The sequence below is a fragment of the Chelonus insularis genome, unplaced genomic scaffold (assembly GCF_013357705.1).
Source record: "Chelonus insularis isolate UGA/USDA-ARS -01 unplaced genomic scaffold, ASM1335770v1 contig_66_pilon, whole genome shotgun sequence".
NCBI classification, from domain to species: domain Eukaryota; kingdom Metazoa; phylum Arthropoda; class Insecta; order Hymenoptera; family Braconidae; genus Chelonus; species Chelonus insularis.
Window position 1 is genome coordinate 398,380 of NW_023276695.1, and position 15,450 is coordinate 413,829.

Below are 15,450 nucleotides of genomic sequence, written 5' to 3' on the forward strand. Positions count from 1 at the left end.
CAGGTGATCTGTTTACGTACTAAACAGTTTTTATGTCATAAGATCATGGAATTCATACTTCTATGTAGTTTGCATTTTTTGATTGTAATGCAGAAATTACTACCACTTTTTCATATTATCCATACATATGTATACATCATGTGTAGTTTTGATATATATAATGGCAACCGAAATGCATTTGTGGCATTTTATTGGTCGTAATTAACAAAACTTTAAATAAAGTTTTTAAAAAGTTAAACAATATTTTTGCGAACAAAATTTTCAAAAGCTAGTACTAATGACTTCATATTAAGACAAGTAAGAAATCAAAAAATTTTGATAATACAAGAGTTGATAACAAAATAGAATTGTACATATATGTAAAAATGTCTCAAGAAGACGATGTAGGATTTTTATACAAAACGATGAGTAAGTATAAATAAATTTAATAATTTTTTTTTAAAATTATGAATAGGCTTTTATCTAAGACTAACAATTTTTCAAAATACAATTATTAAAACTATTATGATTGATAAATTTATGATTTATAAGTTAATAAATTTATAACATTGAGAAAATTAAAATAAGTATGTAATTTCATGAAATTTCAAACAAGTTTAAAAAACATTACAAATTATTTCAGTCGAACGAGATCCTAAAAAACGTCGAGTAAAGCCAGTAGAGTCAGCTCAAACTTCTTTACTAGATTTCGATCTAGGCGAAAGCTCAGATGATAGTGATTTTCGGATTGAAGATCATTGTGAAGAGTCTGATGATGATTCTGTTGATTCTAATGATGATGGCAAAGGTAAGAATGAATACAAACAATTGCCTAACCATAAAATCAAATAAGTAATAATATTGTAAAAATTGTTCATAATTTCAGATGGTGCAGATTCTGGAGATTCAGATGATTCCTTGGGGGATCCATTGATGGTCAATAATACCAATAAAGCAAATGTTACAGGAGATATAATTGAAAAGGCTCGACAACTAGCAGAAAAAGGCCAAGTTCTAGATGAAAAATTGGCAAAGATGCTTATTTGTTGTGGATGCTTAGGAGATAGAAGTGATGATATTAACGAAATTGTTGAATGCGATGGATGTGGGGTCACTGTGCACGAAGGTACACCACCATAAAACACAGAGAAATGTTTAAACATTAAAAATACTAACTAAATAAAAATAATTCAATCTTCAGGATGTTATGGAGTATCAGATGTAGAAAGTTTTTCTAGTACAGATTCGCTCTGTCAATCAGCTCCTTGGTTTTGTGAAGCCTGTAGTGCAGGAATTGAAGATCCATCTTGTGAGCTATGTCCAAATAAAGGAGGAATCTTCAAAGAAACAGATGTCGGAAAATGGGTCCATCTAGTTTGTGCACTTTATGTTCCTGGAGTGGCATTCGGAGAGGTAAACTATTATTCAAAGAAATATTTTTATATTGATAATTAAAAATAATATTGCAAATATTCATTCAGGTGGACCGCTTATCCAGTGTTACACTTTTTGAAATGGCCTATAGCAAATGGGGTTCTAAAACGTGTTCTCTTTGTGAAGATGCTCGTTATGCTCGGACAGGAGTGTGTATTGAATGTGATGCTGGAATGTGTCATACATATTTTCATGTGACTTGTGCTCAACGAGAAGGCCTATTAAGTGAAGCTCATAGCGAAGAAGTAGATCAGGCAGATCCATTTTATGCTCATTGTAAACTCCATTCCGATAAAACATTAGTACGCCGACGACGACGAAATTGGTTAGCTCTTCAAATACGAGCACAATATCGAGCCCAATTATTAAAACAACCAGGACATTTGGATACTGAGGAGCAACGAAGGATTCAAAGAAAATTAGCCAAACATCGGCATAAATATTTAGCTCATAAAGCTTCAAGGCCCAGTCCCTGGGTTCCAACACAAAAAATGCCACGCCTTTTGACAACTTCTGCTTCTGCTTGTCGACAGTTATCAAAGAAAGCTGAATTAATGGGCATTGATATTGGTGCATTAGAAGCTCAGGAAGCTCAATTAATAGCTCTTGTTGATGTTCGTAAAAAATGGCATATTCCTCCAGCTTTTAGTGTAGAATTTATTGGATATTATCTTGACAGAAATTTAAGAGTTACGTCCATGAAGCGTAAACTTCAAGAACTCTTGGAAAAACATGCTGAATTACTTACTGAACAACAGCAGCTAGATAGAAAGTATGATGAAGTCATGAAAGATAATGAAGAACAAATCAGAATAAATGCAACTTTAAAAGAAAAGATTGAACAATACCATCAAATTCTGAGATTAGCTGGATATGTCAAACCCTTACCATTAGCAGGAGATTTAATGAAACCTCGAGTACCAAGTTTAGGAAGTGGACTAGGTGTTCCAACTGCTGCAGCATTGAAAATGGGAGTTGGATTTCCACTTCCAGTTACCAAGGGATCTGAAGGAGTTAGAGAAGGCAGAGTTTTAAGTAGTCAAGCTCAAGAACAAATTCAGAAGCCTGAATTGACATTGAGACATCAGTGTGGTATTTGTAGACGAGCTACTAATCAACATTTGTTAGCTAAATGTGATACTTGTCATTTACACTATCATATTTCTTGTTTAAATCCACCTTTACTACGACTGCCAAAGAAAACTAAATTAATGGGATGGTATGTAATGTTTTTTAATTTCATGAAAAATTAATTAAATTTATTAATAATTTTTTTCAAATTTCAGGCAATGTTCTGAATGCGATAAAGAATCTTCAGGATCTGAAGTAGAGCGAGTTGACACTTCAGCACCTCGTAAATTACGCCATTGTAAAGATGATACAGCACTGACGCCAACACCAACACCAACACCAACACTAACACCAACGCCAACTCCAGAAATTTTAATACCACCGGCTCCCAGTACACCAACAACCTCAAAAAATTTAACTCCTCCTGTTTCTAATGATCCGCCACCAATGCCTAAATTGACAATTAAACCGATGGTACCTCAACCATTTGTTGTAGAACCGATGCAAATGGAAGAATCATATAATCAGTCTGTTATTACTAAAACCGTGCCAATTCCTCCGAGAGAAGGATCTCCAGAATATATGGTAGCTTCTGCTGATGGTACAGAGTCGGTCTCTCAGAGAAGTGCTAAAAAACGGCGACGAGAAAAGCACAAAAGATATACACCAGATCCAATTACGGGAGTCAAACAAAGAAAAAGAAAACATAAGAGAAAAAGTATGGATATTGAGAATCCTGAAGGCCAACCAGAAGTTCATCGAAGAATAACAATTAAAGTAATTTGTTATTAATTTTTTTTCTTATTATTTTTTATTAACGTATGATATTTTTTATAATTATAGATCAAACCAATTCCACGTCCAGAAGGTGAAGAAGCATCAGAATCAAGTCCTCAAATGTTTATTGCAACCTCTACGAGTACCGAAATTTCACCTCCACCAGTAAATAATATACCAACTCCAGAGCCTCCACCTATTCCTGTTATTCCATCTCCTTCAATAACTATTCAGAATACTCCAGTATCGAGTGGATCATACAATTCACGTTTGTCATCAGGAAAAAAATCTAAGGATGCAGATTTGATGACTCAATGCAATGTTTGCGACATGCCAGGAACTCCACAGAATCTTGTGATGTAATAAACTTATTTAAAACTTCTATGAATAGTTCTCTTTATGAAATTAACATTGAAAATATTTTTTTTAGGTGTGATGAATGTAAAAAGTGTTATCACTTCACTTGTTTAGATCCTCCAGTTAAAAAATCACCAAAAAGACGTGGTTACTCGTGGCATTGTGCTGACTGTGATCCAAGCGTAAGTTGAATAATTTTTTATTAAAATATTAATGCAACTTATTAATTAAAAAGGTATTCTGATTGAGAATAAACTATGTTTTACAAAATTATGAAAAATTCATTATGGTTCTATTAATTTTTTTTTGTGATGGAAAAAGAAAAATTTTTATAATAAATTTTTCGCTTCAGAATACTTCGTTGATAAAATCTTTGTTCATGAGTATTACAGTTATTTTATTTTCAGGCATCTGAGACTGAAACCTAATTTAATATGTGAAAAAAGCAGCAGCAACTCTAAAATCATCAGAAATACTACTTGATTCTTTAATTTACTGATAACTTTTAATTGATTTTTTTACTAAAATTAAGGAGAATTAATTTTAATGAAGTCAATGATTATTATCTAAAAATTTTAATGCTAAAGGCAATTTATATATTAAATAAGTAATTAAATTTTGCAGCGATCTATTTACGTTTCTAATATCATTTTATTCTTTTTTTTGTTTAAAAATCCATTATTAAATTCTTTAGCTGTCATTCGTTTATGATTTATCAATGTTACCTTTTCAATTGTCACCCAATTTCCATCCTTGCATTGAACTCTCAATAAATCTAAATGTTTGTCATACACTATTAATCCTAAAATTATTTCAAAATATTTCAATTAAATAAATTTATATTATTTTAAGATCTCATATAAATAGAAAATTCAATTTACTTACCCGGTGTTATATCTAACTCATTCTTCGATTTAAATGGAGATTGCAACTTATCTAACAATTTAACATTATACAGTTTCAGTATTTGTCCTTGAAATTTAGATTCTAATGGGTAAATGTCAAATAATGCTCTTTGAAGATTATAAACATTTTCGGCACTCATTTCAGACCATTTAACAACGGCAATTGCACGTTTTATTTTCGGTGCATAAGTTAATCCATCAGTAGATTGAGGGATGCCTTCATTTAAAATATGCGGTAATTTTTGTATTGTCTTAACTAATAAATCAGAGCCAATTACTGCTAATCTTTTCTGTAACTCCGGTTGCATTTCATTTGGACCAATATTTACTATTTCTTGGGCTAATATTTCACCAATATCAAACCTTTAATGAAGAAAGTTGCATATCAAATTCAAAAAACTTTCAATAATTGGAAATAACTATTTTTTATACTTTTTTGGTTTTATTGTCATAATAGTGATGCCAGTTTTCGTATCTCCATTAAAAAGTGAATAAATTATTGGAGCAGCTCCTCTCCATCGTGGTAACAAACTTGCATGAACATTAATCATACCTCTAAAAAAATTTTCCTATTAATTGCTTCGAAATGTAATGAGAATATAATTTATTCTTGTATTTATAAACTTATATTAAAATTACTTACAGAGGAAATGAGTTTATAATAGATGTAGGAATTAAATATCCAAATGAAACAACTACTCCAATGTCAAAATCATTAATTGAAATATCAACAGGCCATTGATGGATCTTTAAATTACTTTTTTCAGCAAATTCAATGACTTCATTTCTATTACCTTTGTACGAAGTGACTACTTCTAGTTTATTTAGTAACAGCTTCGAACGACTAATTTATAAAAATATTGCTTATTTTATTATAATGTATGATAGAATATTATGTTGATAGAAAATAGACTAACTATTCCTGTTCAAGTTTTCGAAGACTTTCAAGAGCAAACGAATCAGTTCCAAAAAATAAAATTTTCCAGGGTTGACTTAAATTTCTTGTTATGTGATCATTATTAACATTATTAACTTCTGTTTTGGTGTTCAATCCTTTTTTACATAAATTGATTAAATTTTTGCATGAATATTCATGATTAATTTTTACCTTTTCTAAAATTGAAACACAATTTTTTAATCTATGATTTGGACTAATTTTTGATATCATTGTTGTGGACAATCACAATAAGATAAATCATTAATGCATTGATCAATAATTACAGAACAAAGATGTTTTTATTTAAATAACAATCATTTGTTTACATACTAACTGGAGTTTACTCGGCTTTGTATAAAATTAGTGTCGCCACCTAGACCGGAACTTAATTTCTGCGAACTAATTTAGATAATATTATAGATAAATAAATAATGTTATACAATTTGTTAAGGAACTATTTTTCAAATATTCTTTATTTATTAATTATTATGTATTTTTTATCTAGGATAAAGAATCTATTTACAAAATCATTGCATTAGGAGACTTAGTACATTATCAATAAAAATTCATAATTAGTCTTGAATAAACAATGATTAATTATGAATAATCAAGAAAAATCTATAATATTGATAAGAATTTTTTCATTTGTGACTTAAATAAACTAAATCATCATTAATATTTAACCCTACCTATTTTTATCATTGAAATTCATTAAACTCTATGTGAGTTTGATCATGTGCTAAGTGAATAATGTTATAAGAGTAAAATATTATTTTTTAAAATATCAGAAATATTTTAAAAATATTATTGAATTCTGAATTAAACTGACAAATAAATTAATGATTAGATGTGCAATTTTTTATAAGTTCTCATGACTTATATTGTGTTGAAGGCTCATTTTTACTTAGAAAAAATTAAAAAGTTTCAATTGTTGCAAATTTGTGTCATCAAAACAATTAATAATCATGACTTTCTGAATTTTTGTTCCATTTTTAATAACATGTTTTTATCTATTCACCAATCTATTATATTTTAATCGTATTAGTTTTGTCTTTGCCGTTTTTTTTTTACAGAAATAATTTGAGTAACAGTAAATATTACATTACATCGAGCAAATCACAACTTTCTTGGTCTCCCTCGTTTTCGTATATTTGTGATTATATTTGTTGATTGTCTTAAACTCCTTAGCTGTTTCTGCAGTTTATATTTTCGTTCATGCATTTTCATGTGACGCATGAACATTAAATTTGATCTAAATAGCTTTCTACACAATTGACATCGTTTTATCTGTTGTTCTGTATTACATAAAAATAAATTATGAGTCATTGATAAACTTATTTATTAAATGATGAGAATTTAAAAAATATTTGAAGTTTAACATTACCTGATCTTTTAGTTGAATGTCGAAGACAATGAGCAGAAAGCATCGCAGAACTAGCAAACCATTTACCACACTCAGTACAGCACATTTTTTTTACTTTCCACAACTTTCTTAGTTGCAATTTTTTCTTTTTTCTCAAAATACTTGAGATACGCTTTTTTCTTTCAATAATTTTTTCATTCATTTCATTTTCCTCTTTTCGATTTTGTTCTTTAATTCTTTCAGTTTCAGCTGTTGACTTTTTTTTATGCGATCGAGCATGTCTTGCAAGAGCAACAACAACGTCAAACGTTTCTGAACATATTTTACAAACATATTGCTTCTTATTCGTACTCGAATCATTAGACCTCGATCGATTGCCTTTTTCAATTCTACGTCTTCTAGTTGGTGACTTAGGACATACTCGTGAATGTGTATCTAATGCTCGTTTTTGTCTAAAACTCCTAGAACAATGTTCACATTTTAAGATTAAAGAGTTTTGTTTCTCTTCCTGTGAGTCTTCATCATCAGAGTCTACCATTATTACTTCATTTTCTTTATCACTTGATTCTTTTTCTTTACTATCATCAATAGTAATTTCTTCAATATCTCGATCTTGTTCCTCGTCGATATCAATATCTATAACTTCGATTCTCGATCGTTTAGATCTCGTCAGATGTTGCTTTGTATAACTTTTCAAAGCAAAATCAGTCCGTTTTTTCTTCCGTCTTCCTCTTTTTCTAGGAACGGGTTCTTCTTCTTGTTCTTCAACTAAAGACGCTGGTTGAATAATGATTTCTGAATCTGCGCGATCTACAGCTGTTAATTGCTGTTTCCTCGGCCTTTTTATTTTAGATCCAGAATCAGTTGAGCCTTTAACTATTTTCAACTCTGGCTCGATTTTTTCAATAGGACAGCAAATTAAAGCAGTTGAGCCGTGAATGAAAATAGTTTGTCGAGATTGTTCACTTAATTTTCCCTTACGTCCTAGAAGCGCTCTTGGCATATGTTTTGATTTTAACATACCTGAACTATTAAAAACTCTACGGCTAGGCTTTTCAATAATTGCTTTTGAAATCAAAGCAGTTCTTACTCCAAAATTTTCTGGTATTATCACTGCACCGTTTATACTTGGTCGTTCAGGAGATTTAGTTATAGGCTCGTACGATTTTTTTAATAACGATCGTGAGTTCACATTATTTTTCCCGAAAGTAGCTAGAGATTTTTCAATGTCATCAAACGTCAATTCTGAATCAGATTGATCATCATCATCATGAAAGATATTTTGAACTGTCGATTCTTGTACTACTTCTTCCTGAGGTTCAAAATCCTCAATACTTGTAATATATTCTGGAAGATTTTCTTCTATCACGTAAGATGTATCTACTAGCTCTTGATATGATAAATCATTTTCGACATCATCTATTTCGGTTTTTTCTTCATGTTCATATTCTTGGATTTCTTCTTCTACAGGTATTAATTCGGTTTTTATTGAATATGTATCATTGTTTTCAATGTAATCTTCTTGGAAAAATTCTTCTTTCTCTTGATGATGGCCTCGATATGTTTGCTTTTTCATTTGTGATGGCTTACGTACAGTTCGAACTGCACCTTCTCCAATTAATTTTTCGACATCCGATTTCATTAAAAATTGAAAATTTGTCGGAGGCTCACCCGAGTCATCATACTCTGCTACAGCAAATACTTCATCAGAATCTTCAACAGCATAGAGAGCTAATTGTTGACCTGTGGAAGTTACAAATGTTGCTATTGTTTCTTCATCCTCATCTCTATTTTCTTCCTCCTCAGTTAAAAATCTTTCTTCAGTATTTTCCTCCTCTATCCTATCTTCCATATCATCCAGAACTGGGTCCCATTCATGTTTCACTTTTTTTTTCAACACTGAATTAATATCTGGATCAAAATCATCTATTGAATCTTCATTAGCTTTTATGGCTTCATCGTAATAAACTGTTTCTGTATGAATATTTGGATTTTCAAATTCATTTGAACCCATATGATCTATTTCTCCAACCACCTCCTAGAAAAATTTTGAAAATATGTAAGAATTAGCGGGAAATTTGAAAGTTTTTTTCTAATTTATCACTTTTAAGACAAAAAAAAATTAATTAAAATTATTTTACCGCTATCGTTTCTTCAACATCACATTCTGTTTTGGTTACATAGTAATATTCATTTGAATTTGGATTAAATTGTTCATTTATTTGTGTGTCTGCCATTGTATTACAATGATTGCTTTTGCTTACTATTATCATAAATTCAACTTCATTTTATTAACCAATATGTTAAATCTATTAAGTAATTATCCAAGTTGTTATAATAATATATCTGGAAAATAAAAATGATCATAATTATCACAAAATAATTGATAACTAGTGTGTATTTTTTTACTAAACACTGCAATAAGGTTATGGTTAATTAATAATGATCTGTATTTAAAAAAAGTTAAAGATAATTTTGATGAAATTACTTTGAAATAATTATTATTTATACATACTTAATTAAAAATATTTTTTCTTTGCGCTTTTTATATAAATTAACATAGAAATAGTGAATAATCCATAAATATTCAATCCATAACATAGCATTCAATACACCAGAACATACAGACGCATCAAGATAATTTTATTCTGATTGGCTGATGAATTTCGGTCACCATTGGTAATGAAAACTTACCTAGAAATACGTAATCACAAATAACCTCAATTGAACAGATTTTTTTATAAACAAAATTATTGAAAATAATTTCATTTGTTTACGAGCACAAAAAAGTGTGTAAAATTTATTTGATATAAGAAAATATTCTTTAGAATTAATTCAGTAAACTATAGATTTGTTATGAAGCATTACTATTGGCTGGCATCTTTAAAGGTATGTTTTCATTGGTTGTTGTATGTGGATCTAACAGAAATATTTGCCAGTCAGTTTGTTATTATACAACAGAGCTTTAATTTTTATTAAAAATTAATCAAAATTCCTAAATGAATCAATCATGTTTTCATGATATTATTTTGGAAATTTTTTATTGTCTGAATGATTGTGAAGTAATTTTTCTCTTCCGAAAATTGGGTGTTTCAAAGATGGCTTACCATTGGCTACCAATATTCTGTAAACCCCTACGATTGATTGAACAACGGAAAGTTTTTCATTTTTCAGTTATTTTTTTGATGACATAATAACCGGTTTAGGACATATGTCTGTTAGCACGTGTGTACAGTAAAAATGTAGTATTGTTTGTAATTTCATATGTACAAGTGTTAAGGTGATAAAGAAAATATTAATAACATAGGAGATCAAGTTTCAGACTTAAGCGTCACTTGAATAGGATTGTGTGACGCTCCAAGAAGGAATTAATAAAGAGTACACATACTTTTCTGCTGGTTTATTCAAATTTTCTGAAAGGTCAGATCAATTATAACAATCATTTCGAATTGATTGATAAATTAAAATTGTGTATTATTGTTTAAAAATTTATCTAAATCAAATACTCGACTATTTCAGAGTATGTTACAAGTGTGGTTCAGATCCAAGAAAATTGATACAGTGTGGAAAATTGAAAAAAATTCTTGGAAATTTTGTATTCTTCCTTATTCATAGCAATTAATAAATTCCACTTAATAAATCCTTAAAAATTGAACAAATAAACTACTATATTTAAATTTGTATCATTCATAAGGTTATTAAATTATACTCAATATTATTTAATATATATAAAAGTTATTTTTTTAAATATTTAATATTAATATTGATTTCAAATTGATTGTGCAGGAATTTTTTATACTTATATACAATGGTTAGTACGGACACAGATCTCAAAGAACTCGGGGGATTGAATACTGGAGAAAAACTTGGAAATGATGAAAAGGTTCAAATGAAAAAACAGCTTGGATTATTAGAAGGAGTCGCTATTATTTTAGGAATCATTTTTGGTTCAGGTATTTATGAATATTATTTTTATTTTTATTATTTCAAAATATCTGTAAACGTATTATTTGAAATATTTCCCAATACCGTTATGCATGCATAAGTTACACGTGTAATACAATAAAACTCTGATGTCAATCAGTAGTAATGCTATGTTATCTTCGTTAAATTTTTTCCACATGTTGATAATCAAGATAAATATTTACTCTCTAAATTGAGTACAACAGAATTGGTCATATCACTAATCAATAGTAATTAATAAATAATGAAAAATTATTATATTATTGTTAATCTTAGTGAAACAATCTGTGATAAAACGATTTATCACAATCTGTGCTTACTCAATGAGAGTATCTTCTTTTTAATTACTTTTATTTTCATGTAGGAATCTTCATATCGCCGAAAGGAGTAATTCAAGAAGTAGGAAGCGTTGGTTTATCGTTAGCAGTATGGGTTTTATGTGGATTATTGTCCATGATAGGAGCTTTATGTTACGCAGAGTTAGGTACAAGCATACCTAGAAGTGGTGGTGACTATGCTTATATTCATGAGGCCTTTGGTGAATTGCCTTCGTTTTTGTATTTATGGGCAGCTAATTTAATTTTTGTGTAGGTTTAAAATATTTAAAGCAATAATATGGTTATTATAACATTTCTAGATGATTAAATTTTTATTTAATTTTTCAGACCTACTACAAATGCAATTATGGCTTTAACATTTGCAGAGTATATTCTGCAACCTTTTTTCCCTAATTGCCCCATACCTGACAGTAGTGTGCGAATAATTGCTGCTTTAACGATATGTAAGTATTGATTTTTTGTGCAAAAACACATCTTTCACAATAAATAAGTGATTTGAATGACTAACATAAAAAATATTCCAGGTATTTTGACTTTTATTAATTGCTACGACGTTAAAGAAACGTCAAAAATGCAAAATATTATAATGTTTGCAAAAATAGCAGCATTGGGTATTGTTATAATTGCTGGGTTAGCATGGCTGGCATTAGGTAAGCATAAATTTTTTCTTTCGATGAGATTATTACATTGATAATACTTTCAGTGTTAAATTTCACAATCGACTTTTTCCCATAGAATTATTATCAAGTTATTGATTATGGATCATTACAGGACACGTTGAAAATTATACTAATATTTTCGATCAGACAACAACAAATCCAGGAAAAATTGCAGTTGCATTCTATGCTGGAATTTTTTCATATTCTGGCTGGAATTATCTTAACTTTATGACTGAAGAACTCAAGGACCCTTACAAGTAAACATTTGCTATGTTATACGTGATATTTTGAATATTTCATTTTTATTCGATCATTATGAAAAATAATTATTTTAGGAATTTACCTCGAGCCATTTATATTTCATTACCATTAGTAACTCTGATTTATGGTTTGGCCAATGTTGCTTATCTTGCAGTTCTTAATCCGACTGAAATGATCGCATCACGAGCGATTGCTGTGGTAATTAAATAATGATAAAAATAATTTACTTCATGATATTCATCCTATTAATCAATATCAATTTTTCTCAAATTAAATTATTTTTTTAGAGCCTTGGAGATCGAGTTCTGGGACCAATAGCATGGATAATGCCTCTTCTTGTTGCAACTTCAGCATTCGGCGGCTTAAGTGTTCATATCATGACTTCTTCAAGGATGTGTTTCGTTGGTGCCAGAAATGGTCATTTTCCGGCTATGTTAAGTCACATTAATGTTACAAGATTTTCTCCTACGCCTGCTTTAGTATTTTTGGTAAATACATTGTTTATCTTCAATTACTTTCGTTTACATCATCTGTTATCAATGGTCGTTTTATTTTTTTTATGTTTTAGTGTATTTTATCACTACTTATGTTGTGTACAAGTGACGTTTTCGTATTGATAACATACTGCAGCATCGTGGAATCGTTCTTTATAATGTTATCTGTTACTGCAATCCTCTGGTTGAGATACACCCGACCAAATATGGTCCGACCGATAAAAGTAAATACAAATGTCAATAGCATCATTTGTATGTATGTATATATGTTTAACATATCGATATCTAAATTATTAATTATTTTTTTAGATTCCTCTTTGGGTTCCCATATCTTTTGTTATTATATGTGCATTTCTAGTTGTTGTTCCATGCTATACTCGACCTTTTGAAGTAGGGATGGGAGCCTTTATTACAGCTTCTGGCATCCCAGCCTATTTCTTTGGATTTGTGTGGACAAAGAAACCCGCATGGTTATTAAATTTCGACAGTAAGTATCAAGAAAAGTAAAACATCACAATAATATATCTTGTTATACTCATTCATTCGTAATAAATTTTCAGTGAAAGTTACGCATACTGTTCAGAAACTATTCATGTCAGCGAGAGAAGAAAAAGATGATTGATGTCTATTGATAAAAATTGTGTGCATTAAATATTTTTTGCAAATTTTATAGTTTATCAAATTGTTGTCAAGAATGAAAAATAATGAAATTATAATTAACATTCGAAACTTCAATGAAAAACTTCTTTTTCATTTTCAGGAAATAAAAAATTTTTTGACAGATAAATTTAAATTTTTGCATGATTATATTTATTGTATTAAATATATGTATTATATTATCTTTATTTATAACTCCTAATTTGAAACAATTTATATATTCTTTTGTAGCTTCAACTTTTTAAATATTTTCAATGAAAGGATTTATTGATGATGTAAAATACCTGTGTTATTTATATACAATAAAACTAATGTACTCTTTATCAATTCATATTTATAATTTTTTGATTGTTATATATCAAACAATATAGTCTCTCTTTAATTTCGTATTGCATGATTGATCGAAATAAATATTGAATATTTATTAAAATAAAAGACCAATTTAGAACTATTAATAATCAACAAATGAATTACTGTACATAAAAAACGGTGAAATTTATGGAATGTTTCAATTCATTTTTATCCTTTCATTTTGTTGGCTAAAAAGAAATCCTATTGAGCTACAATTATAGCCATTCATAATTGTATTAATAATAATTATTTAAAACTGATAATGTTATTATACATCACATTAATGTATATCCTCGGGATTGAACATTCCTTTAGCTCGTCTTAGAATTGAATCTTTACTCGCATCATAAGGATGATCCTTGCTAGGAATTTCCAATACTGCAGGTACAGGTTGTGTGTGACCATCAATCACATGACGAATCATTTCTGCAACCTGCGAATTTGAAACATTTTTTTTAACTTCAAACTTTGAATTGAAAAATAATAATAAATGTAAAATAATAGTTACATTTTGGTTGATGAGAATGATGTCAATGTCATCACGTTTTACAAATTGTTTGAATGTATCTTCAATATCACCCACAGCTGTGTCTAGTAAACAAATGAAAATATAATATTTTATTGATGCCTATAATAAATAAATGAATATTGAAATTTTTTTGTTAACAACATTTAGTAACGAATTGAATAGAATTAATGGTGGCTTACTTTTGTCAACGACCATAAAATTGGGTTGTCGATTTTTGTTAATTTCACCTACTCCGCCCAGCAGGAAGCCAACACAAGTGTCCTTGAAAGATTTATAAGGATTATTCTGTTAAAATATATTGACATGAACCATCATAAAATTTACCTCATCACCAATAACAGCAATAAGTTTTCCTTTTCCTGCGGAATGAAGTGCCATTACTGAGTATTTTTATTTAACAGATTTTAATTATCAAATTTTATCGAATATTAATGATTTAATGTAAATTTAAATACTTGTTTATTTATATTCAAAGTATTTTATTCACAATAAAATAATCAGATATCTGTCACACCTATCTCGTGACTATTTTCAATCCAACCATGAACAAAGTAAATCGATAGATAACCTTTTCATGAGGAATTAATTTTTCTGTCATCAGAGGTCGGATATGGAAAATTCTAAATATTGTTATTTATCGTTACCTTGTTTTGCACCACCAGTTGACTTAATTTGCAAAATTTACGTGTATTTATTGAATTGAAGGAGAATTCAATCAGTATTCGCATGAATTAATAATTCTATCAATGGCAAAATTTGTCATCTGTTATCACAAATAAAAAGAATAAATACTTACGATCACTAATTACTGACGAATCTTCTCTAGGGGGTGGTCTTTTTCGTGCTTCCATTTGTTTTTATAATGTTTTAATTTTAAATTAAAATTGCAAAAGTTTGTATTTGTTAAGAATTTAAAGATATATCTTTATTTTACTTCAACAATCATCAATAACCAACTTCTACTGATAAACTACGTTTAAAAAATTAAAGTGAGTGAATAAATTTTTTTCGATAACTCTAATCACTTTAACATTATTTAGCATTAATTTAAAGTGTAAAAGTAATTCATTTACGTCACTCAATGTTTCCCTGAGAGCTCTTAAAGACACTGGACTAGAAAATTGGCATCGTATGTTTTAATAAGTGTTGCTGGCAATTATCCAAAGCTAAATAGTGACTAACAGTCAAGAGATGCTTAAATTAAACTTTTAACCTTGATATTTTATTATAATTTGCACTATTCATTTACTTCTTGAAAGGTTTAATTATGTTTATTGGTTTTGTTCATTTTGCAGATTCAAAATGCCTGCACATGTTAATCATCAAGTAAATGCATCGAGGAAGACTTTTCAAACTCTTTATGAAATCTCCAAAT

The 15,450-nt window shown here is 29.2% G+C and overlaps 5 protein-coding genes across 7 annotated transcripts; 2 read left to right on the plus strand and 3 right to left on the minus strand.

The window, feature by feature from the left end:
* The first annotated feature begins 105 nt into the window (after positions 1 to 105).
* Positions 106 to 4,264, plus strand: LOC118070614 (PHD finger protein 14). Its single transcript, XM_035089320.1, has 9 exons — positions 106 to 408; positions 623 to 787; positions 866 to 1,105; positions 1,181 to 1,392; positions 1,461 to 2,632; positions 2,700 to 3,261; positions 3,328 to 3,620; positions 3,692 to 3,800; positions 4,026 to 4,264. Exons 1-9 carry the CDS (start codon positions 366 to 368, stop codon positions 4,044 to 4,046), a joined length of 2,817 nt encoding a protein of 938 aa, XP_034945211.1. The 5' UTR covers positions 106 to 365; the 3' UTR covers positions 4,047 to 4,264.
* LOC118070616 (methionyl-tRNA formyltransferase, mitochondrial) lies at positions 4,250 to 5,741 on the minus strand. Its single transcript, XM_035089322.1, has 5 exons — positions 5,441 to 5,741; positions 5,167 to 5,367; positions 4,956 to 5,078; positions 4,504 to 4,886; positions 4,250 to 4,420 (listed from the first exon to the last, which is right to left on the minus strand). The coding sequence occupies exons 1-5, from the start codon at positions 5,689 to 5,691 to the stop codon at positions 4,251 to 4,253; spliced, it is 1,128 nt and encodes a 375-aa protein (XP_034945213.1). The 5' UTR covers positions 5,692 to 5,741; the 3' UTR covers position 4,250.
* LOC118070615 (myb-like protein X) lies at positions 5,741 to 9,530 on the minus strand. Its single transcript, XM_035089321.1, has 4 exons — positions 9,339 to 9,530; positions 8,965 to 9,169; positions 6,845 to 8,861; positions 5,741 to 6,755 (listed from the first exon to the last, which is right to left on the minus strand). The coding sequence occupies exons 2-4, from the start codon at positions 9,094 to 9,096 to the stop codon at positions 6,577 to 6,579; spliced, it is 2,328 nt and encodes a 775-aa protein (XP_034945212.1). The 5' UTR covers positions 9,097 to 9,169; positions 9,339 to 9,530; the 3' UTR covers positions 5,741 to 6,576.
* A 437-nt stretch (positions 9,531 to 9,967) lies between these two features.
* Positions 9,968 to 13,243, plus strand: gb (genderblind). 2 transcript variants are annotated; one of them, XM_035089337.1, is made up of 12 exons: positions 9,968 to 10,243; positions 10,343 to 10,517; positions 10,610 to 10,776; positions 11,151 to 11,373; positions 11,452 to 11,567; positions 11,649 to 11,774; positions 11,896 to 12,040; positions 12,119 to 12,242; positions 12,332 to 12,532; positions 12,613 to 12,762; positions 12,848 to 13,025; positions 13,099 to 13,243. In XM_035089337.1, the coding sequence occupies exons 3-12, from the start codon at positions 10,632 to 10,634 to the stop codon at positions 13,158 to 13,160; spliced, it is 1,470 nt and encodes a 489-aa protein (XP_034945228.1). In that variant the 5' UTR covers positions 9,968 to 10,243; positions 10,343 to 10,517; positions 10,610 to 10,631; the 3' UTR covers positions 13,161 to 13,243. The 2 variants fall into 2 exon arrangements, with proteins under 2 accessions (XP_034945228.1, XP_034945229.1); XM_035089338.1 differs by lacking the exon at positions 10,343 to 10,517.
* A 110-nt stretch (positions 13,244 to 13,353) lies between these two features.
* Vha14-1 (V-type proton ATPase subunit Vha14-1) lies at positions 13,354 to 15,188 on the minus strand. 2 transcript variants are annotated; one of them, XM_035089377.1, is made up of 5 exons: positions 14,872 to 15,188; positions 14,400 to 14,434; positions 14,255 to 14,336; positions 14,055 to 14,137; positions 13,354 to 13,979 (listed from the first exon to the last, which is right to left on the minus strand). In XM_035089377.1, the coding sequence occupies exons 1-5, from the start codon at positions 14,924 to 14,926 to the stop codon at positions 13,827 to 13,829; spliced, it is 408 nt and encodes a 135-aa protein (XP_034945268.1). In that variant the 5' UTR covers positions 14,927 to 15,188; the 3' UTR covers positions 13,354 to 13,826. The 2 variants fall into 2 exon arrangements, with proteins under 2 accessions (XP_034945268.1, XP_034945269.1); XM_035089378.1 differs by lacking the exon at positions 14,872 to 15,188 and having other exon boundaries at positions 13,358 to 13,979; positions 14,400 to 14,629.
* Positions 15,189 to 15,450: the final 262 nt, after the last annotated feature.

What these genes read in the sequence shown, in the direction of transcription:
- gb (XM_035089337.1), top strand. Translation starts at nt 10,632, where the DNA reads ATGGTTAGTACGGACACAGATCTCAAAGAACTCGGGGGATTGAATACT. An exon ending in AGGAATCATTTTTGGTTCAG is followed by an intron (nt 10,777 to 11,150) that starts GTATTTATGAAT and finishes ATTTTCATGTAG; the next exon opens with GAATCTTCATATCGCCGAAA. An exon ending in ATGGTTATTAAATTTCGACA is followed by an intron (nt 13,026 to 13,098) that starts GTAAGTATCAAG and finishes ATAAATTTTCAG; the next exon opens with TGAAAGTTACGCATACTGTT.
- LOC118070614 (XM_035089320.1), top strand. Translation starts at nt 366, where the DNA reads ATGTCTCAAGAAGACGATGTAGGATTTTTATACAAAACGATGA. An exon ending in TTCTAATGATGATGGCAAAG is followed by an intron (nt 788 to 865) that starts GTAAGAATGAAT and finishes TCATAATTTCAG; the next exon opens with ATGGTGCAGATTCTGGAGAT. An exon ending in GTGCTGACTGTGATCCAAGC is followed by an intron (nt 3,801 to 4,025) that starts GTAAGTTGAATA and finishes TTTTATTTTCAG; the next exon opens with GCATCTGAGACTGAAACCTA.
- LOC118070615 (XM_035089321.1), bottom strand. Translation starts at nt 9,096, where the DNA reads ATGATAATAGTAAGCAAAAGCAATCATTGTAATACAATGGCAGACACA. An exon ending in ATGTTGAAGAAACGATAGCG is followed by an intron (nt 8,862 to 8,964) that starts GTAAAATAATTT and finishes AAATTTTTCTAG; the next exon opens with GAGGTGGTTGGAGAAATAGA. An exon ending in ACATTCAACTAAAAGATCAG is followed by an intron (nt 6,756 to 6,844) that starts GTAATGTTAAAC and finishes TATGTAATACAG; the next exon opens with AACAACAGATAAAACGATGT.
- Vha14-1 (XM_035089377.1), bottom strand. Translation starts at nt 14,926, where the DNA reads ATGGAAGCACGAAAAAGACCACCCCCTAGAGAAGATTCGTCAGTAATT. An exon ending in TTCGTCAGTAATTAGTGATC is followed by an intron (nt 14,435 to 14,871) that starts GTAAGTATTTAT and finishes TTCATTCCGCAG; the next exon opens with GAAAAGGAAAACTTATTGCT. An exon ending in TCATTCTCATCAACCAAAAT is followed by an intron (nt 13,980 to 14,054) that starts GTAACTATTATT and finishes TCAAATTCGCAG; the next exon opens with GTTGCAGAAATGATTCGTCA.
- LOC118070616 (XM_035089322.1), bottom strand. Translation starts at nt 5,691, where the DNA reads ATGATATCAAAAATTAGTCCAAATCATAGATTAAAAAATTGTGTTTCA. An exon ending in CGAAAACTTGAACAGGAATA is followed by an intron (nt 5,368 to 5,440) that starts GTTAGTCTATTT and finishes TTTATAAATTAG; the next exon opens with TCGTTCGAAGCTGTTACTAA. An exon ending in ATGACAATAAAACCAAAAAA is followed by an intron (nt 4,887 to 4,955) that starts GTATAAAAAATA and finishes TCTTCATTAAAG; the next exon opens with GTTTGATATTGGTGAAATAT.